Source organism: Ictalurus punctatus, chromosome 7, assembly GCF_001660625.3.
Source record: "Ictalurus punctatus breed USDA103 chromosome 7, Coco_2.0, whole genome shotgun sequence".
In the NCBI taxonomy this organism is placed as follows: Eukaryota; Metazoa; Chordata; class Actinopteri; order Siluriformes; family Ictaluridae; genus Ictalurus; species Ictalurus punctatus.
Window position 1 is genome coordinate 14,037,949 of NC_030422.2, and position 22,518 is coordinate 14,060,466.

The 22,518-nt window shown below is 39.4% G+C and overlaps 1 protein-coding gene across 3 annotated transcripts in view; it reads left to right on the top strand.

Moving 5' to 3' along the window:
- The window catches only part of focad (focadhesin), a 66,691-nt gene that overhangs the window by 11,109 nt on the left and 33,064 nt on the right, over positions 1-22,518 (top strand). The window contains exons 5-13 of one of the 3 annotated variants that reach the window (XM_017472195.3): positions 2,968-3,066; positions 7,831-7,932; positions 8,306-8,516; positions 9,024-9,230; positions 13,283-13,373; positions 14,042-14,232; positions 14,363-14,623; positions 20,642-20,746; positions 21,551-21,652. In XM_017472195.3, the coding sequence (XP_017327684.1) occupies positions 2,968-3,066; positions 7,831-7,932; positions 8,306-8,516; positions 9,024-9,230; positions 13,283-13,373; positions 14,042-14,232; positions 14,363-14,623; positions 20,642-20,746; positions 21,551-21,652 (1,369 nt within the window). Of the gene's footprint in view, positions 1-2,967; positions 3,067-7,830; positions 7,933-8,305; positions 8,517-9,023; positions 9,231-13,282; positions 13,374-13,424; positions 13,890-14,041; positions 14,233-14,362; positions 14,624-20,641; positions 20,747-21,550; positions 21,653-22,518 lie in introns of those variants that run through there. The other 2 variants (XM_017472196.3, XM_017472197.3) reach the window with 2 other exon arrangements.

Sequence of the window (22,518 nt, forward strand, 5' to 3'; positions counted from 1 at the left end):
GAGATTTTTCTGCTGAACAACACTAAACTATACTGGACTCTGACCATTCCCACTGGACTGGAGTTGGGCTAGGTTTAAAGCACTCTTCCACAGCACTGTCATTTAAAAAATTAAAAAATAAAATCTCTTTTTTTTGGTCATGAATGTAGGTGTGGGGCAAGCATTTGCTGTGCCAAAGAATAATAGTAATTAGTGAAAAATGTCATGTTTCCCACCCTGTGGAGCACTGATGGCATTATGATCAAGCTTCAGCTCCCATCCCTCCCAGCTGGTTGTCTGCTGCTCTGCCACTTTTTTCAGGGAGTGAGCCCATCCAGGACACATAATATTAAAGATATCTGTATGCTTTCTCACACTAATATGTCAAAAATGGCAACAACAAAAAAAGGGGAGGGGGTGAAATGCAAATTAAGCATCACGTACATCATGTCTTTGACATGTTCCATTTGAAAGCTTGAAGATTAGTGCAGCAAATGTTTTGCTTGATCTGAAATTAATTTAAAGGTTCATGGTTTATCCTTCAGTTTCATTTGCTTATGTATAAATTATGAAAGTAATGAGACAAGGCTCTCGATTTGATATGCCTGTGTGTCAAACAATACATTCAACAGACTGCATAATAAAGTAGGCTAATCATAAAATACCACTTATATTATATGAGGTGTAATAAACATTTAAACTTAGTCAAGCCCACACACTCAAGTCTAAAAAAAGTAGCTTAAATTTTTTCACGATTCAGGACAGGCTATGAGGTTTTAAAAAATGCATCCTTTTTTTTTTTTTTTTTTTTTTTTTTTTTTTTTTTTTTTAAATGAGCTAATATGCTAGCATACAGCAAGCAGGAACTGGAAAATTCCTCCAAAACCTTACGTTCTGGTGTATAGGAGCACTTTGGTTTCCTGTTAAGTTACAACAGCCAGTGGATCAAAATGTTACAGTGTGCTGGATGTGACAAATATTTGTACGATACGCTGGTGCTTACGTCACAAAGGTGTCCGACATGACCGTAATTTTTCTATCACTATACGAAAACACACGTTCACACAGCAAACTCTCTACTCCATTAACTCACTGATTCAACCCAGGTAAAAAAAAAAAAAATCGCTGCAGCGATAGGGAAGGTTATATTTAATAGTGGGGGAGTACAGTGGCTTGCATCGCACTTGCAGGGTTGGGGGTTTGATTCCCGCCACCGCCCTGTATGCACTGTGTTTGCATGTTCTACCCGTGCCTTGGGGTTTCCTCCGGGTATTCAGTCCCCTATCCCCTGCGATTGTACCCTGCGATTGCTAGGCAGCCCGTCCAGGGTGTCCCCCGCCTTGTGACCCGAGTCCCCTGGGATGGGCTCCAGGCTCCCTGCAACCCTCTGTAGGATAAGCGGTACAGAAGATGGATAGATATTCGGTAGTGGAGAACACAAGATTTAAAAACACAACTAGGGCTAAAGAGAGCTGCATAACTCTAACAGTTTAACTAGCTAACAGCAGTATGTAGAAAATCCCCATGCTTCAGACACCCTGATTCCTGCCAGTGACAGCTTAGTCATGCTTCATTCTAATGCACTGCTTTTGTTTCATAATATGCTGTTAAGACTTTAAATGGATCACGCAAACACTGTCATTATTAAGTCTGTTATTGTACTTTTTATAATTTTTTTTTTTTTTTTAAATAATTATAAGACACATATTCAGGAAATGCTTATTTATTTCTGTATTGAAAATGTTTCAAGACACCTTCATCATGTATCACGTTGCATTTAAATTTTGTGTGTGGTTACACCCCGTATACGATTATATGATGACTGTATGATAATATACCAATAATATGAGTGCATTACTGCATATATGGCCACTTGGATGAGAGATGTAGTAGGCTGTTGGAGCTCATCTGCATATTCTGAGATATGAGAAATGAGAAACGTAGCTTAAATGCAGCTTGTCATTTCTCATGTTTATTCAGTTCACACACACCCGAACAGCTCAAGCTGTCTCACCCGCCATAATAATAGAAGATCACAACCCACGCAGTACACATATCCTCCGTTCTCAGTGTGCCAGCAACACGACCCAGTAAGCATGTGATGAAGAAGACGACTGTGGCTGCTGTTGTAATCATGCTGTTTCATGTATGGAAAGCCTGAGCAGATGGCCCTCGTTTTAAAGATAATTGCACCAATATTTCAAAATTTCACAAAAGCTTTTGTTTTGGGGGTTCCTTGGGGTTCAGTGAGAGCATCCTTTGTGTAACATTGTAGAGTCAAAAGTGTCCTTTATGATTCATTCCAACCTGTTTATCCCTACATTTTGATGACTACATTCAAACTCCAGCATCATTTTTCCAATTTCTTCATGCACTCACTGACAGCCTGTAGGTAGCACGTGAGAGAAGTTCCCGGCATGGTCCGTACAAACCGAGACTTGCCTCTATTCACATGGAACACATGCATGCGATAGCAGAGATAAAAGCAGACGCGCAGATGAATTTGCTGTCAGTTGGAATTACGGCTTCCCTCTCAGTAAAATGCGGCGTAATCAAACCCAGAGGAAGAAGGGAAACACAGGCCAGCTGAGAGATGAGTGCAGGATGAGGGAAATGAGAGGAGAGATGAAAGAATGCGCAGAGCGTGCTGTCATACCCTTGTGATTTATAATGTATGAGAAACCTACGTCCTGCTCCACTGTCTTGAAACCGTCTCTCATCACAATCCATCATAGGCACATATTCAGGGATCAACACTTATGTAAAGTGCATCATAATAATAATAATAAGAAGAAGAAGAAGAATTATGTAAACCTGGTAGTGATAAACACTTCATTAGATTTCAAGATGCGTTTTATACTTTCAATTTTATGTGAAGTGGCTTGGTTTTGGTGTATCATACATAGAAAAGACATGCGATTCTATTTATTTTGTGTTAAGAGGAGAAGCTTACACTAATGTTTCGATTTTGGTCTCTGTGTTAATCAGAAATGTACAAGGGCTGATAAAGGTGGTTGGGAAGCTGCTACAGATCCAAGCGAGTCAGAGGGATAAAAGCACATCCTTCTCTTGTCCGTACTCAATCAGGTGAGCGTTCGTACGTCTGCCGTACTGCCAGTGTGAGCACTGATTTATAGCCTATAATATGTCTCAGTTTCTTAAGAGGTTAGTTTTCAGTTGGATAGAGATTGCTACATAAAGCCTAATTATGCAAATTTGTTTAAATAAATTGTTAGGCTGACAATTCACAAAGCATTTTAGCACTAAAAGCAGGCCCTAAACATGCAAAACCTGTCTATTTTGTCCTTTATTGAACAAACAAATGGAATGGTCATCACATTTTAAGAATTCATGTTTTTCTTGGACAGCATATATAGGCCAGGTGGCAGACTCATAAAGGATCCTGAGACAGAATGTAGCTACTAACGTTTCCTGTTTAAGAGTCATTTACAAAGCATTATATATACAGTGGTGCTTGAAAGTTTGAATTTTCTATATTTCTGCATAAATATGATGTCATCATCACATTTTCACACAAGTCCTTAAATTAGACAAAGAGAACCCAATTAAACAAATGAGACAAAAATATTATACTTGCTCATTTATTTAATGAGGAAAATGATCCAATAGCTGTGAGTGGCAAAATTATGCGAACCTCTAGGATTAGCAGGATGAGTTTTGTCTCATTTGTTTAATTGGGTTCTCTTTGTCTACTTTTAGGACTTGTATGAAAATCTGATGATGATTTATTTTTATTTCATATTTATGACCAAAATACAGAAATTTCTAAGGGGTTCACAAACTTTCAAGCACCTCTGTGTATATGCGTATGTATGTGTGTGTATATATAAAAATGCAATTCACAAAGCATTAAAAGCAACTCCAAACCTGCAAAAACAAAACGGTTGCCCAGAGGACTACTAAATCACTAAAACCGAATAGCAAACAATCCAAAATGGCTGCTGTTCATGTTCTAGTTCATTTCTTTGATATATGTAATGACAAACGTTTTTGCATTTGCATTCTAATGTAGTTATCTGTTCACTAAATATGCCATGTCTGCCGTTTTGGCTTTGTTCAGCGGGGTGGGGTCCCTCAGTGGCACTTACTAACCACAAAGGGGGCCTACAATAGGACTGTGTAAGTCAATACTCTAATTAAGTATAAATTAAAATGCAAATCCTGTTATTAATACATGCACAAAAGCTGCACTGACTTTGCACAAAATGTATTTGGTGTGAGCGTTTAGATGATTTTGATGTATGAAATCAGCATCACTTTCATTTTCTTTCTTCATGACATCATGCATTGGGATTTTGTTTAGGAGTTCACCGCATCAGTCATTATTGATATTCTTTCATTAAACATGCTGGCATCTGAAGCAGTGGAGTTCTTCCCACTTAGTTTAGGAATCCCTTAGTAAATGTTCCTCTCATTTGATTTCTTGAGAAGTTTTTTGGGATAAACTTTTAGTTGCAGAAGTTTAGTGCCACAGAGGGGAGTGACAAGATGAGATTCCTTTTGAATATGGCCGCAGAGAAACAAAAAACTGATGATACTATGTACCTATTACCTAATGAGGGAAAATACATGTTAGGACAAAGCTCCCAAGCCCCCTCTGCTATCACCAAAGGTCACATGTCTTCATGAGTTATTGCTCATAAATTGTCCCCCTAATATGATCAAGCCCTTGGGGATGGCTGTCTCATTAGTAGTGATAAACGTGTAATTTGATTTCTTTTGCTGAAATCAATCAATAGTGATGAGTCTTAACAGTCTTACGTTTATCCAATTTACAGGCATTGCTGGGTGAACGTGCTTATTGCCATGCATCCACAGAACCTATGGAAGATCCCGGGCTTTGTGATCCATGCTTGTGGGGTCATGAGCATGTCAGGGGTATAGCAATAATAGTGGGGGAGGGTTAGTTTCTGTTCTTTACCCCTTAATCCTCAGCTAATGCTTCCAGAGTGATTCATTTTTGCCTGCTTTTAAATATAACATGGGCATCATATGTTTGGAGAAACCATAGCCTGGTTAAAACTAGTGGACATGGAGAACTGTTCACCAGGCTTTGACTCTCTTGGGTGCTGCCTTGTGAGAAGATGAATGTCTGGAGAGCTTGTCTTTGCATGAACTCATCTGGGATTGCAGCTTGGCCATCAGAGAAGGTGCCAGAATTAATGGAAGTGGCTTGGTGATGCCCAGGCTGCCCATCTGCCTGGTGCCACTTCCACAATCTGTTGTAGGGTCACAAGGCCATTTAGAAAATATTACCATCCAAATCATTGTCTCTTGGTAATGCGCTTTTAGTTAATGATCTACTTAATATTAGGTGGTTGTGACTGAATATGCCCTTGACTATGTTAAATAAATGTGTAAAGATAAGAAAGAAAACATAAAACAGTGATTTATTTGTATTGAAATTGATTCAATTTGGGACCAAGCTATCAACTGAGAAATTATACTTAAGTGAAAGTATAGAAGTATAGTGTTAAGCTCTTACTCAGTTAACATTGGAAGCGTCCAGCTAAAAATTTAGTCAAGTGAAAGTCAGAATTTGCTAAACAGTAAATGTTTTTAACTGATGAAATAAAGTAGGTCATAGCAACATAGGTTAAGTCATTCCAATTTCTACATCTGAATTTCATTGGCTGAATGAGAAAAGACAACTTTGAGACTTTGACTTTGGTCTAAGGTGTATTTATTTATTTATTTTCTTGAAAATGGAATTAAGTAATATTACGTTTCAATAATACTCAAAGCATAAATATGCTAAAATAAAACTTAATTATACTAAGTATAATAAAGTACTGCTCAAGTGGTTAAAGTCATGTTACATGTGAAACGAGTTAAATAGTGTTTTGAAAAAGAAAGAAATAAATCAAATACCTTTGATTCGTGGTTGTCCCCATGAGCGAAACACAACCAGTTCAGATCCTTCACAAGCAGAGCAACCTGTACGTGTATTAAACTTAAACTGCTGCCCTTATGGCCCCCTGTTTGCTTTGTGAACTTGCAGTTAAACTCTGTGAAAAGAAGGTCAGGGTGTCGGGCAGCCATTGAATAGACACTGAAGGCAGGTAATGTTGTGACTGTCTGGCCAAACTGGAGCCTGATAGATGGGTTCCAGAGATGTGAATATTGCCCTGGTTGGATGGGGAACACCAGAAGATAGATAAGGAGATAAATGCTTTAGAGTCCTGTCTGGGAGAATAATAGATGGCTTCTGTTCAGTGTTAACCCTCAGACTGAGGTGTGCCTGACAGTCGGGGTTACAGAATGGAATGACTTTGCTCCAAATACAGAACCTGGCAGATCATTTAGTAAAGAACCTAAGCTCCAGCAAGATGAAGTACATGGGCGTAAACTTCGTGGTTTGAATCATTCCACTTCTTCTTTCTCACATAGTGTCCGAGTCTTGCAAAGCTTTCTAAATAAAACAGTTGATCTGCTGTGAATGTGTCCTAAACATGCTGTGTCATGTGTCAAGTTGCATGAACTGTTAACTTTGTAACCTGCAAATACTTGTGTGAAAGTTTCATGTGAAAAACCAGGCAGAGCTAGAAGTTCATTTTTTTGTTGTTGTTTTTTTTTTTTTTGGTAACAGTTAATATCACCAGGCACTGTACAGAAGCCTGATGTGATTTAACAAAAAATAACTAAATAAATCAAATCTTGTTGACACATGAGGGAAACGATGAACATATCCACCACGTTTGCCTAAACGACTTTGGATATTAACGAAAGGCTTTCAGCATTTTGTGAATAATAATAAAATGTTATTTGTTCAACCAAAAGCTTTGCACATTTTTACTTATATTTAGTTATCAAAATATCTGCCCTCTTCTGCATACTTACAGATCCTGTTAATCCTTAGTTTTCAGATCATACAATGTACAAATATAAGTAGTTTCTGAACATTTCTCTGATGTCAACACCATGTGTCGGGCAAAAGTATTTATCATATTACATAATTCAATTCAGTTCAGTTTTATTTGTATAGCGCTTTTTACAATGGACATTGTCTCAAAGCAGCTTTACATAAATATATAAACACGGGATACAGATTTTAAGTGTGTGAATTTATCCTAATTGAGCAAGCCGGTGGTGACGGTGGCAAGGAAAAACTCTCTAAGATGTTAAGAGGAAGAAACCTTGAGAGGAACCAGACTCAGAAGGGAACCCATCCTCATCTGGGTAACAACGGACATTGTGAAAGTAAAAGAAAGTTCATTATGGGTTTATATGAAGTCTATTTGTTGAACTAGTCCACTGTTCACTAAAGGAGACGTGAATGCAAAACTGTATGATGTAATTGCAGTCCCAGGGCCAAAGTAGCGACCGTAGTCCCAGCAACCACATTGAGAATGTCCATGTGAAATTGGAGTTGATGAGAGCTCCATCCAGAGGTAGGACATCCGAATGGATCAGGCAGGTCCGGAGAGCAGAAAGGGTTAGGATCACTAGCATCTCCATAATATCATGTGTGGCTCGACAGAAGGAGAGAGGGAGAGGGAGGTAAAGAGAGGGAGAGATTGTTAGGTAAGACTGCTTTGCGTAAAAGAAAGTCTACTCATGGTAAGCTTGAGTAAACAAATACATTTTCAGCCTGGACTTAAAAACTGAGACTGTGTCTGAGTCCCGAACACTCATTGGAATTCTGTTCCATAACTGTGGGGCTTTGTAAGAGAAAGCTCTTCACCCTGCTGTAGCCTTCACTATTCGAGGTACTGACACATAGCCTGCATGATAATGAAGTGATCAGTGTAAATGATTTCTAGATAAATAACTTTCTAATAACTAATATGTTTCTGTTAATTGAGGATTGTTTGTGTGTATGTGGCCTAGGAGCTGCCCTCATCCGTACATCACAGTGCTGGAGAATCGGCCTGATTGCTGGGCCGCTCTTCTGCAGGAGATTGATGACTTCATCCAGCTGGCTGCTGACAAGTAAGAGCTCCCCTTCAGCATATTGGCCAGACAAGAGGCCTTGAGAGAGATAACTCATGCATATTCTCTCTCATTTTTTCTCTATCTAATAACCAGACTACTCTTGGTTGACTTTACTTCTGTCAGATCAGGTGTTTCAATGATTTATTTTAAAAAGTAAAAGGATCAGAAAAGAATTTTACTGAATTTTGCAACAGTCTCTGACTTGCCAATAAATGTAGCACCAGTTAGTCTGCTTTCCGTTTTGTTTTATTCAATTAGATCCAATATAATTCGCTGGTAATTACATTGAAGTAAAAATGAACAAACCAGCATTTTATCTTGGTTCATTTTAACAAGCCGATTCTGAATGATGCATTTCTTTGTGTGCCAGAGACGAGCCGTTGTTTATCTCCATGCTGGCTCCGTTCCTGCGGTACCTTTACTGTGAGCCTCAGAGGCTGTCAGAGAATGCACTGCTCAGACATGGACTGCTCCGAGTGCTGCTGCAGCGCCGGGAGATCACTCAGGGTCACGGCTCAGCCTGTGCGCGGGTCACCCACCAGATCCTGCACTGCCTTTTCAATTTGTTCCCTCATATACTGGTAAGCATCTTAAAATGAATCATGGATATGAATGCTTTTATTAACATCTGGAAAGACTCATGCGTTTGTTATAGGTATTGTTGATCTACAGTTTATTCTCTTTTGCACACAATGTTGTTGTTAAAAAAAATAAATAAATAAATAAATAAAACAATGTTACAAATATTCCTGTGATCTATGTAGAATGAATGCACCTATTTTGATGAATATTTACACTCTGTGCTAGCTATAAATGAAGCCGGATAATGCTGAATGGAGTCCTGAGTGCAATGCGTGCCAAGGTTTTGTTTTGCCTAAAGAATAAATGTAGTAATTATTAATGAGCAGAGATTGCATATTGTTTTTGATTTTATTGTAAGAAAAGTAGAAAGAAAAGTTCATTATAATATGCTAGGTAATAGTTTGTTATATAGTCATTGAAAATCAGTATACTCCTTATACCTAATTGCCATTGGGTGATTTCTGCTACTGCATGGTGAATTGCTTCTGTTGTTCTGGTGGATGTAGGTGGACAGCATTACAGCTGTGGTGGAGATCAGTTCCATGGCCGAGTCGCTAAGCTCTGCTCTGCTGGCCGAGCCTGAGCACTGGAGGACTGAGTTAGCGCAGCTAGCGCTGCAGCTCATGTGTGTCTGTCACCTCAGCCTCCAGCTGGGAGGAGAGCTGAGGTCTTTACTCCACACCTTGCACTGTCTCCTGCCTGTCTGTAAAGAGGTGAGACCTACTGATGGTTGAGTCTGAACTGCTTTGGGGCGAGCTCAAGGTAGTACAGAGCTGTAGGAAAGTTATTCGGCACGTTCAGATTCTGTTTCTTTAGACACATCTCTTCATTTTATTTTGAAAACACTTGTAAATATAAGTCATTTTTATACACTGCATGTGGCCTTAATTATTAGCAATACAAATAATATTTATGCAATTACATTAAATTAAAGCTGCATTGTGTGGTCTGAGTGAGTGCAGATTAGCGATGGAGATGAACTGGCATGAATCTTTGTAATATAATTATGTCTTTAACATGAATATTTATATTTATGAGAGAAACTGACACAATTACATATGTTGCACCTTTGTTCACAGATGCTTTATATTTAGTAATGTCAACAAAACTCCATCAAAGGTTAAGCTCACATAGAGCTACAAATGCAAACTGCGGATTAAATGGTGATGGAGCGCCTCCTAAAGGCAGAATGAGCTAAATGTTCCAGTAATGCAGCTCAGCTATTGGAGGGTATGGGCTACCACAGCTTCAGACTAACAGACTAAGCTTTCGACTCTAGGTTGCAACTTGTAATTCCCTACCTCCAAGCAGTAAAAGCCAAAGAAAACGCCCCCACAATTTGAAATTCCTACTTGTCTACTTGGCGTGTTGTTCTCAATTACGAGTTCCTTCATCATGATGTTAAATCAACATGGCTGCACACAGCATCAGAAAAAATCAACATATCACTTCTTATCTTTAAATGAGTTAGAATGTGTATACAAGTATTTGCTTTAAATCAATCAGCATGCAGACATATTTGCTTGTTAAATCCATAACATTGACTATTCAGTTCACTGTATACATCATTCTTCACAGTTAGCTAGCTAGCTTGTTGCTTTTTATTTTGTTTATTTTTATATTTGGGCACTGATCAGGAAGTCAGCCATTTTAAGAGCCATCTTAACCACAAAATCCTGCCAGGTCACTGGAACGTTCGCTTCCGAAAAAGTCCCACAATGCACCGCAAAAACCAGGGCGTACCGATGCTCACTATGTTCCCTTACTAGAAATGACATCATATTTTCTGAAGCATCTAAGCTTGAAAAAAAAAATGGCGGATGAACTTTCAGCCCACTTCCAGGTACAAATGTAAGTAGCTTGTTATCGTTGTTGTGGCTCTCAAATGATTACTTATTTGACGTTATATATATGGTTTGTTTGAGTCTAACGACTTTTTAAGTGTTTAATGATTTTTTTAAAAATCCACTAGCTAGACTATGATCCTGCTTGAAGTAAATGGTCTACCCTTATATAGCACTTTTATCCAAAGTGCTTTACACTGTGTCTCATTGACCCATTCACACTCGCACACCAATGGTAGCAGAGCTACCATGACCTTAACTTGCCATTGGGAGCGACTTGGGGTTCAGTATCTTGCCCAAGGACACTTCGGTATGTGGAGTCATGTGGGCCGGGAATCGAACCGCCAACCCTACAATTAGTAGACAACCCGCTCTACCACCTGAGCCTAAGCCGCCTCATGTACCCCAAGTACCATGACATAAACCTGAGATTAGGCTAACAAATTCATGATGTATAATGTCAAAGATATCGGTTGTTCGTTGTTGATAAATGACAGTGCTGACGTTTTATAACGCGAGTATGTAGTCGTGTCATCGGAAATTAAGTCATCAGTGTCCCAATGTTTAGTGGGCCTGGTCCTTACCCGTGCCCCCAACTGGTGCACACGATATTGTTGTTTTTTTTTAATTTATTTATTTATTTTTAATATATATATATATATATATATATATATATATATATATATATATATATATATATATATATATATATATATATATATATGAAGAAGCAAACATTTGATTCTCTTAAACAGTGCCTATTAATAAAATAAAATGTACATTTTGTAGTAATTTTCACGATTTAATTTAAGTCAGTTAATTAAAAATAAACAGATCAGTCACATGGGAAAAGCAAGTACACCCCTACATTTATCACACCTTCAAATCCATAAAATTAGAATCAAGTGTTCAAGATTGGGTGCCAGTGATTAGACCTTGCTTAGGGAGTGCAGGTGGAACCTGTCTTATTTATACCCCTCTCATGTCCAGTGTCAGGTTTTCCCTTTGCTGTTAAGGTGTTTGGTGTCATCATGGAAAGATCTAACGAGTTCTATAAGTCCTTCAGAATAAAGGTTGTGGATGCCTGTGAGTCTGGCAAGGGATTTAAAAAGATCTCCAAATTATTTGAAATACATCATTCCACTGTAAGGAAAATAATCTACAAGTGATGCGAATTTCAAATGACTGCCAGTTTGTCCAGGACCGGCCGTCCCAGCAAATTCAGCATAAGAGCAGACCGTCTGATACAAAAAGAAGTTTCCACAAACCCCAAAATTTCATCACAGGATCTGCTAGTAAGTCTTGCTACTGTTGGTGTTAATGTGTATGCTTCTACAATCAGAAAGAGATTGCACAAATTTGACCTGTATGGGAGGCGTGCCAGGAAAAAGCCTTTGCAAGACTACAGTTTGCCAGTGAGCATATAGACAAAGACCAGGCCTTTTGGAATAATGTGCTCTGAACAGATGAATCAAAGATAGAGTTGTTTGGCCACAGTAACAGCAGACATGTTTGGCGGTGACCAAAGACAGCTTTTCAGTGAAGCACCTCATACCAACTGTGAAACACGGTGGTGGAAATGTTATGGTTTGGGGTTGCTTCACTGCCTTAGGGCCTGGACAGCTTGCATTCATTGATTCAACTATGAATTCTACATCATATCAAAGGGTGCTTGAAGATAATGTGAAGCCATCTGTCTGCAAGTTGAAATCGAACCAAACGTTGACCTTTCAACAGGATAATGATCCTAAGCACACTAGAAAATCCACCAAGGAATGGCTCAAAAAGAAGAAATGGAGGGTTATGGAATGGCCTAGACAAAGGTGGGATTTGAATCGCATTGAAATGTTTGTTGTTGTTTTTTCTTTTTTTGGGGGGGGGTTTGAAATGGGCAGTACATTTAAGAAAACCCTCAAACATCTTGCAGCTGAAAGAGTGGCCAAAATTCCAGCAAGCCTGGTGGACAATTATGCACAACACCTACAAGAAATTATTTCTGCTAAAGGGGTCAATACTAGCTTCTGAGGCCAAGGGTGTACTTACTTTTTTCATAGAAGAATATCACATCTATTGATATTTCTGTTGAATAAATGATTAAAAAAGCAAATTTTCCTTGTGGTTTTGTTCAAGTATTTCAAGTATTTTATTAATAGACACTTTTCCAAAGATGAACAAATGTTTGCTTTTCCAAATATGTTAAAAAAAGCCAACAATTTCCATGGGGTGTTCTTTTTTTTTTTTTTTTTCTCTCCACATGACTGCATGTAAACTTGTAGTAACGCAGGTCAAATGTACCGTGTAAATCTTGATTAATAGGGTTCCTGAGCTGTAAATTTGCACAGACTTGTGAGCATTTGTAGGATACGAATGTTTTTTTTTTCCAAACTGGATTTACATGGGCACCAGCTTAGTTGTGTAAATGCTCCTGTGACTGATTTACAAATTAGCTGGTTCATCTGCAGCGTGATAAATGAGGAGTGTTGTTTACCTTTGTAAAATTGTATGAGGGGACATTTTGACACAGGCATAAACAGGTTTGTGGGCCAGGCTTTGAGTTCAGCATGTGTTAACTTTAGTTATTGTAAGAGTCTTTTACTCTGCTTTTATTATTAAAGAGGGAATTATTTGTTTCGATACCGTTTAACTGTTCCCATACAACTCATAAACTGTTTATTCACAAAGTCTGTGTGTTCGTTGGCTTCCAGGATTTGTTTTTGTTAGCGTGAACGTGATGAAAAAGGCATGCAGGCTTCAAACAGGGTTAGCTGTGTGATGCTAATCTTCTCAAAGCCTCCCCTCAAGTCTCTAAAGATTGGTGGTAGTTTTCACACCAGCCTGGAGCGATTTTCATCCTGCGCTCAGCACCCCCTGTAAGACTGCATCTGCGTCCCACTCTTCTCTCACTCGTCTCTTTCTCTCAGCAGGGTCTCCCGTCTGAGCAAGTGATCATGGGGATCTCGCTGCTCCTCCTTAGAGCCTCCGCCTCGCAGCAGACTGCTCTCCTGGAGCTCGGTGAAGATTTTCTCCCCACTTACTGATACTGATAGCTTTAATTCCACACAGGAGGTTGATATCTGCTATTTTTAGCAGACGGTTTGCTGTCTTGGGGGTCTGATGTTCACCATTTGACTTAATCACACATGATCTGGTCTTGCATGTATTTTTCTTTATTTTTAATTTTGGGTTTCGTTTTAAAAACGTTTCAATTGAAAATGTAATTGCAAAAGAGTGATCTTGATCGCAATGAACAAATGCTATGTGTTCATGTATTGGAGCTGTTCAGTCCACTGATCTAAGCCCCTGAGAGAGAGACACTCAGTCACACTTAGGGGCAATTTAGAGTCATGAATTCACCTCACGGCATGTTTTCTGGGAGGTGGAAGGAAACCGGAGAACCCGGAGGAAACCCACAAGGACACGGGGAGAACTTCACAAAGATAGTAACCTGAGCTCAGGACCAAACTGGGGACTCCATGCTGCCTGACCTTAGTCATGTAGCTCCAAAACTAAAGAAACGCAATTTGGAGAGTAAGCGTGTTGGGGTAAAGTGGGAACTGTGTAAATTAGATTTTTGCTTGAACTGTCTCTTTACTAAATATATAGCAACGTAGATACATCAGTGCTAACACGATGGTCTTCTTAGCACCTACATAATAGAAAGTCTCTTTCTCTTCTCTCAGCTGTAAAGCTTGTTCCACCTGAAGAGAGACCTATCTGGGGTGCCTCATTGCTGGTGATGCCACTGCTGCAGGTGCTTTCCTGCTCCACTCTCATGGAGGCATTAACTGACTCTCAAACGCAGGCAAAGAATCAAGGCTTGGCCACTTCACTGCTACAGACGATTGAGAGAGATGCGAGCAGTCCGGTTCAGGTAGAGCCAGCCCCAATGGCAACAAACTTCTTATTCAACCTTGTTGATGACAAATAATCTGAAATGATGCATAGTCCTGGATGCTTGATGTTTGTTTGTTTGTTTTTTCTCCCCCCTCTTCGTTCTACAGAACAGTACGCAGCTCACTCTTCCTCTCAGCACATGGTACAGTGAGCTGCAAGTGGCCACCAGTGTGTTGCGTCAAGTCTCTGCAGACCCCACGGCCGCCGTGGACTGGCTCTACTCCGTTCAATCCACTCTTCCTTTGTGTGGACGTGTCCCTGATGCTCTTCCTCTCCTGCTCACTCACCTGATCCTCAGCAGCGAGGGGGATCTCTGCAGACTGGCATTGGACACTGCAGCATGCATCGCCGAGGCCGATCCCACTCAGGTAGAGCCCAGATACTGTCGTTATCGCCATCTCAAGGATGTTGGAATATGAATGGAGAGTGTGATAGATGCTCCTATAAAGCTTGTATGTTTAAATGTGTGGAGTAATTCAGTGAGGGATATGTGAATATAGCCTGGGAGTCACTGATTTCATTTTTATTTTGTTACGGTGGTGAAAATCACAGGACCCCTGGGTGTGATTGTGTCGAGGATGACTTGAGAAGCAGGCGGAATCTTAACTGAGCTCCAGGCCCACATTTCTGCAGACCACGCTTTTCACTGGGGTTTCAAACGCAGCAAAAATTAACAAAAACTCAGTCAGGGTCACATTCACGCTTCTTCGGGTGCGTGTGCGTATGAGTTTGTGTGTGTGTGTGTGTCCCATGCTCTGCCAAGCAGTCTGGCATTCTGACTCTCTCTCGCTCGCTGGTTACTGGGCGTTCCTGAAGGCACAAAAGGACACACACAAGTAAATTGGGCTAATAAGACATAGGTGAGGATCATCACATGTTACCTGCTGCTTCAAAACCTCCTCAGCTTCCACAGCTGACGCTTGACCACATCCCCGCCGCCACAAATTATTCTTGTTCCTATAGTTATTAGCCTGTTTGTTCAATGTTCTGTCAATGAAAATTCCAGGAATAAATACTTTATGGTGGCAATAAATAGCTGAAATATTATTGTGGACAATTAAATAATATTTGAATTGGTTTTCCAAACTAAGCCTGTACTTAGTGTGTCAGTGGAATTTATTTTATGCTTAAAGATGAAAATGTGCTGGATTAAGTCATACATATGTGAACCCACAAGGCTGAACCTAAATTCTGATTTCAGGGTTTAAAAAGGAATAATATAGTGATGTAAATTACCATTTCGTGTATTATTCTACATCACCATATTATTCATTGTCAGAACAAATTTGAATATTATTCAAATTTTCATATTTACATATTTCATCCATTGAAATATATTTTTCCTAAACTATTTGGCTAAAAGTCTTTTTGCTTGATGTGCCAAAATGGTTGGAATAAATGCATTTTGAGGCTTTTATAATTTAGTAAAAAAAAGATAAAAGAAATATTGCTTGTCAGTATGTAAGTATTGCATGTAAGGCGTCTAATGGATTCAGATTTTTTCAGTGGATAAATCTGCTATGGCAGTTTTATTTGGCATGTGGCATACACTATACAAATAAAAAGCCATTTGGGATTTGGCCTAACTGTGCTGCAGGGGGTAGATTTTTATTTAGGTATCCCAAGTTTTAATTCAGGTGGCCTAAGAAATGCAAAATCAACAAAATAGTACTACAGTGTTAATGTCATTGGCTCTTTAAATCATTACTGGCTTAGGTGAAAACATCATGGTTTATATTATATGGACCCACGTTGTTGCAGTATTCCTAATCTTTATTCTGTCTGAGGCTGTAGAAAATTCTAGGCTCATTAATATTCAAATGCATTTGAATACTAATTATTTAAAGTACAGTGCTGTGAAAAAGTATTTGCCGATTTCTTCTGTTTTTGTGTATATCTCATACTAATTAGTTTTAGCTCTTCAAACAAAATACAACATAAAATAAAGTCAACCTGAGTACATACTATAGTTATTTATTTATTTATTTATTTATTTATTTATTAATTTAAGCAAAAAAGTTATCCAGCACCTATCACCTATGTAAAAAAAACTGATTGCCCCCTTAAACTTAAAATTTGGTTGTACCACTTTTAGCAGCAATAACTGCAACCAAACACTTCCGATAACTGGAGATCAGTATTTCACTTACTTCTTGAACTAAGAGTTACAGTACTCCTATGTTTTGGATCATTGTCTTGCTACATAATGCAGTTGTGTTGAGTTTCAACTTACGGACTGAAGACCGGACATTCTCCTTTAGGATTTTCTGATCGAGATCAGAATTCATGTTTCCCTCAATTATTGCAAGTTGCCCAGGCCCTGAAACAGCAAAGCATCCCCACACCAACACACACCCACCACCATACTTCACCGTAGGTATGAGGATCTTTTTGTGGATTTCTGTCTTTGGTTTACGCGAGATGTAACGGGACCCCTGTCTTCCAGACAGTTCCACTTTAGACTCCTCAATCCACAGAACATTCTTCAAAAGGTTTGAGGATCATCAAGGTGTGTTTTGGCAAAATTCAGATGAGCCTTAATGTTCTTCTGGGTTAGCAGTGGTTTTCACCTCGCCACTCTTCCATGGATGCCATTTTTGCCCAGTGTCTTTCTGATAGTGGAGTCATGAACAGTGACCTTTATTGACATAAGAGTGGCCTGTAGGTCCTTTGATGTTGTCCTTGGCTCTTTTGTGACTCCTGGATGAGTAGTTGCTGTGCTGTTGGAGGAACTTTGGAAGGTCGGCCACTTCTGGGAAAGTACACTAGTGTGCCGAGTTTTTTCATTTGGAGATAAATTGTTTTGTGACTCTTCCCAGACTGATGTATTTCAATCACCTTCTTCCTCATCATTTCTGGAATTTCTTTCAACTTTGGCATAGTGTGTTACTGTGTAAGACCTTTTAACCAACTTCATACTGTTGGAAAAAGTTCTATTTTAGTGTTGATTTGATTGAACAGGGTTTGCAGTAATCAGGCCTGGTTGTATCTAGTCCAGCTGAACTCCATTATAAATGCAGTTTCATAGATTTGGGGAATTAGTAACTATGGGGGCAAATACATTTTCGTACATGCCCAGTTAGTATTAGATAACTTTTTTGCTTCGATAAATAACATCATCATTTAAACACTGTATTTTGTGTTTGCTTAGGTTGCCTTTGTTTTATCGTAGATTTTGTTTTAATTTCTGAAACAATTTAGTATGAGAGATACACAAAGACAGAAGAAATCAGGATGGGGACATGTACTTGAAATTTGAATGCAATTTGAAATCCCCAATGCATGTGCAGTTTTCCCCAAAATCTTACTGGTTCATTCGAAATAAGGTAGGCATATGAATTGAAATCATACCCAGAAACAGAAGTCCTTCTCCCCCCGCCCCCTACTGTCTCGTTCCTGCCCATTATCCATTCAGATGCCAGAGTTGCTAGGCAACGCAGTGGAGACTGAGGAATTGGAGCAGTTTGCAGTTATGGGAGAAGGAAAGATGGCATTGCAATGACATCTGCAGATTCCCCGATGGTGAATTCAGCAATGCAAGCAGTTTGTGTGAGAATGAAGCTTGCGTTTGAACAAGCCCGAGCAGACTTGGCACTGTTTATCATACACTTCATTTTAGCTCAGTAACATTTAGGCAGTCAGAATGGAGTAATGGGAATCCATTTAGGAAAGCTTCATGGAGATGTTTAACTTTGATGTGAGAGACATCATTTATTCGTGTCATATTAAACCAGTGATGAATTTGTAGCATGAAAGAATATGGGCAGTTAAACTGAGTGTAGGCTACAGTGAACAGTCATTAGGGTGAGGTAAACGCCATGCAGGTTAGATGTTGGCACGGCACAGAGGTGCCATCATCTATGGTTTAGCCATAGAGTTTACACATTTTGATCCCGTGCTACAGAGGTACAAGAGACACCTGGAAACCTTTTTTTTCTTGTTAAGATAAAAGTGTTTTTTTCTAATGGATGAGAATGAATATCTCACAGCAGAAAAACGGGAAATTACTCTAGATGTGAAAACAGAGCAGCAGTTATATTGTCTTGAAGAATACAACAGAATAGGTGCTATGGTCTGTTTGGTCAGTAATAAAGAAATGGATATGCTGCTTAATATTATGCAGTGGTCACACTGGATATTTGCCTTGCTGTTTTCGTACTGTTGCTTGGATCCCTTTTGAAAAGAATTGTCTGTCAACATTCATTCATAGTTCATTCATAGTTCGCATGTTCTCCCCGTGCTTTGGGGGTTTCCTCCAGGTACTCCGGTTTCCTCCCCCAGTCCAAAGACATGCGTTGAAGCCTGATTAGCATCTCTTAATTGTCCATAGTGTGTGAATGAGGGGTGTGTGTGTGTATGTGGTTGGCACCCTGTCCAGGGTGTACCTTGCTCCAAGTCCCCTGGGATAGGCTCCAAGCTCCCTATGACCTTGTATAGGATTAGCGGTACAGCAAATAGATGGATTGATGGATGGATGGATAGATAATATAAGTGGAATTTTATTGCATAATTCTTAGCATTTTATCACGCTATTACAATTGTTCATGGTCCTTTCCTCACTGCATGCCCATGCTCTTCCCACTACTCCTCCCATTAGCTTAGCTGTCCTCCTAAGGACTGTTAATTCGCTAGCTGATTGGGTCAGAGGTCACGCTATTCTCGTCTTGGCTCCTGCGGTGCGGAGTGTGTATTAGGAGCATCTACGGGTTAATCCATAATTCTGGGGTTGGACATCTAGCCGTTGGGAACGCTCTGAGAGGAGGGAGTTTGGCTCTGTGAGGTCAGAGCGGCCGTGTGATGATCGCTGGCTGGCTTTCAAAGTGGAGTTGAATTGAAATTGAGGTCAACAAGCCAAATGTTCATACTAAGACCTGACTGTTCTTTCATAGTAGAGGTTTTTTTTTTTTTTTTTTTTTTTTTTTTAAAGATTTATTTTTCTTCTTCAAATGGCATGTAGGCTGTGTAGGACAAGATATTAGATCTAGAATTCTTAGTATACAGTCTGCATAATAATTATAAGGTTCTTTGGTATTTGTTTGTATTCCGTATTGGCATGAATTCCCCAAATACTGAACAATAGGGATATTCTTATTTTTGATTATTGTGTTTTTTTGTTTTTTTTTTGCCTTTTACTTTACCTGCAAAGATAGAGATCAGTATTCTTTTATCTTGCATTTGGCATGTACCTCATAATATTTTGACACTCCCTGAAAACTTCCAGTTCTACCCTCAGGCTCAAAACTTCACAATTTTCTCACGACTTGAAAGCCGGATAAACACTGGCCACATGCCAACATGTAGCATGATAAAAGCATCTTAAAGAATGTTTAAGACGTTTTGGGAGAAGCAGAGTGAGAGAAATGCAGAGGGATTTTGGAGCTTCTGGACAGCACTTCAAAGCTGAGTGACTGTGGCTCGTCCCTCTCTGTGTTTTGTCTCCACACACACTGTGTGAAATGGATGGGTTGTGACAGTCTCACTCAGTGTAGCAGCAGTAATGATGAGGGGGAGAGAAGTGCTCTACCTCCTCCTCCTCCTCTTCTTCCTCCTCTAGAGTGATCTCTGAGCAAACATGTCTCACCACCAGTTGAGCTCTGTCCATCTTTCCTTCCGTTTAGCCTGGAGGGATTTGTTGCTCCCAAACTGCTCCACTTCTGTGTGCATATTTTTTATCACATTTATCCCTCGTGTCACTCACTCATCTCCAACGCTATTTCTGCTGAGAGTGCACATCATTTCCTCTTGCTGTCTTCCTGTCTTTCTCTCGCACTCACCTTTTCTTTTTGTTTTTCTGAAGCTTTTCATCTTTTCTCTTCTAATTCCATTCTGTTCGGTTCTTTCTTTCTTTCAGTCTGTCTTTCAGTCTTTTTTTCTTTTACTCTCTTTTTTTTTCTCCTCTTTCTTTTTGCTTGTTTGCCCTCTTTCACTTTGTTTTGCTCTTTTTGTCTTTTGCTCTTTCTGTCTCATTTGTTCTTTCTTTCTGTTTCAATCTTTTTCATGCTTCCTTTTGCTCCATCCTTTTTCTTTTATTCTCTTTCTTTTGCTCTTTCTTTGTTTTGCTCATTTGCCCTCTTTCACTGGTTTGCTCTTTCTTTCTTACTTTCTTTCTCACTCTTTCACCTCACATTTCCTCTCTTATTCCATTTTTCATTTATTTTTGTCTTCTTTTGTTTGCATTTTACTTTCACACATGTTTAAATTTGTAAAATTTGATCTTCTTTCCTTCTCTTCCTCTCACTGTCCCTCTCGCTCTCTCACTCTTTCTCTCACTCTCTTTCTCTCTCATTCTCTCTTTCTCTCTCATTCTCTCTCACTCTCTCACATTCTCTCTCTCTCACGCTCTTTTTCTCTCTCATTCTCTCTCTCTCTCTCTCTCTCTGTCTCAGGTCCCGTGTCTGGTGCCAGTGTTGATGTTTAAGCTGGGTCGAGTCTCTGACCTGACTCTGTCTCATGCAGTACTCTTCACCTTACCAAAGCTGGGAACACACACGGTGCGTATTTCACTTCACTACCACAGGCTCTTTAGCAACGTGAACTGTAATTTCAAACAAAGTATGTAAAGAAAAGTATAGCACAAGCACAATTAACACTTCACACAGAGTTTATACTGTACACATAAATCCTGTTATCTTATTTTTTTTATTTTATTTAGTTCTTCTTTTTAAGCTTCCTGAGGTGTTCATCTGTCCTGCATGCTGTCGTTCAGTTTTTGCTGCAAAAATAGAAAAGTCTGGAATGGGCTGCATTTTGGGCCGTAATTATGCTTCTCTTGTTGTTATGGCAACAGCTCACCTGGTGCTGTAGGCACACGTGCGAAACAGTCCACTGCTTCCCCTTGCTATTGTAATTCATTGCTCTCTCCAGCCATGCACATTATTCATCACTGCCCTGTACCCACGTTTGCACGTGCTGAGAGACTGACATTGGCTTATGATTTCAATAATGTCGTCAAAATAAATTCTACATAAAATAGCACTGGACCAGCTTCCTAATATATGTTTCCTTCATATATTTCTCTGGCCTCAGGTCTATGTAAACAATGCTGCACAGTTTTTTTTAAGCCCAGGTTTAATAAAATAGCGCAATGTCTGTCCTCCTCTTATGAAATGCGGATGTTAAATTAGTAATAAAGCACTGACTCTGTGTTTCGGCTCTCTGATAGGGCGGCTTAACTGCCCCCATGCAACTAAGCCTTGTTATTGAAGTACTTTAAGGGGAATTATGGCACTCTGGATTGCTCTAGATAGGCCTTCCGAGTTTCCTCATTATGCTGAAGCTTGTCTTTGTTCTCTCAGTTCTGTATACCGCAGGTCCTGCATGTTCTCCAGATGCTCGCCAGCTGCTCCAAGTTGAGGGCCGTGGCTCTGCGGCTGCTTACTGCACTGTGGCAAAAACAGGTACAGCAGTTATTTTTTGTCAGTTATATATTTGCTCACATAAAATTTTCTCACTGTGATATTTTCACAAGTGATGATTATGGTTTATTTCACATTTAAGAATGAATTAATATCATTCAGTATTACAAAAAATAATTTCAGTGATTTATGGTTTTCCAAACAGCTTTAGGCTATGTCCACATTAATCGGATAGATCGGAAAACTGCATCTTCACCAGCGTTTTCAAACGTCTTCCGAAAATGGATTACATCCCTATACTGCGCATGCGTACGAATGCAAGGAGCTTTGGCCTGTGTCATTTCCGTCAGGCGTTTATTTAAAAAAAAAAAAAAAAAAAAAAAACAGGTCGTACAAAGGTATCAAACTGGAGAGGTGGCACAACAACTGCAGTACAACATTGTCCACCATCTTGTTTATTTGAAGTTGAATGAATCACATTCATTCAACTTCAAAAATACGGCATAATTTTAAAATATCTTTTTAATTTTTCTCGGTCCACTCTACAACACGTAAACAGCGTTTTCCAATCTATCCACGTGGGAGAGCGTTTTTGAAACGCTCAGTTTTCTGTGGACATAAATGTCTCAGAGTGGACGGAAGGCCAAAACGTAGAGGACAAAGATTCATGTGGAAGTAGCCTTAATCAACATTTGATATCAACTCAAACAGCCAGGCTCTTCTGTGACAGTTTCGAAAATAAGATAAAGTGATAGTCAAGTTCTCAGTGACGAGAGCAAGCACAGTGCGAGTCTCAGGTTTAACACAACACTGCAACAGTGTTACTACAAACAATTCAGCCTGGAATAAAATCGCAAGTGCACAACATAGACAAAAATCACATATTTTGATTGTATATATATATAACA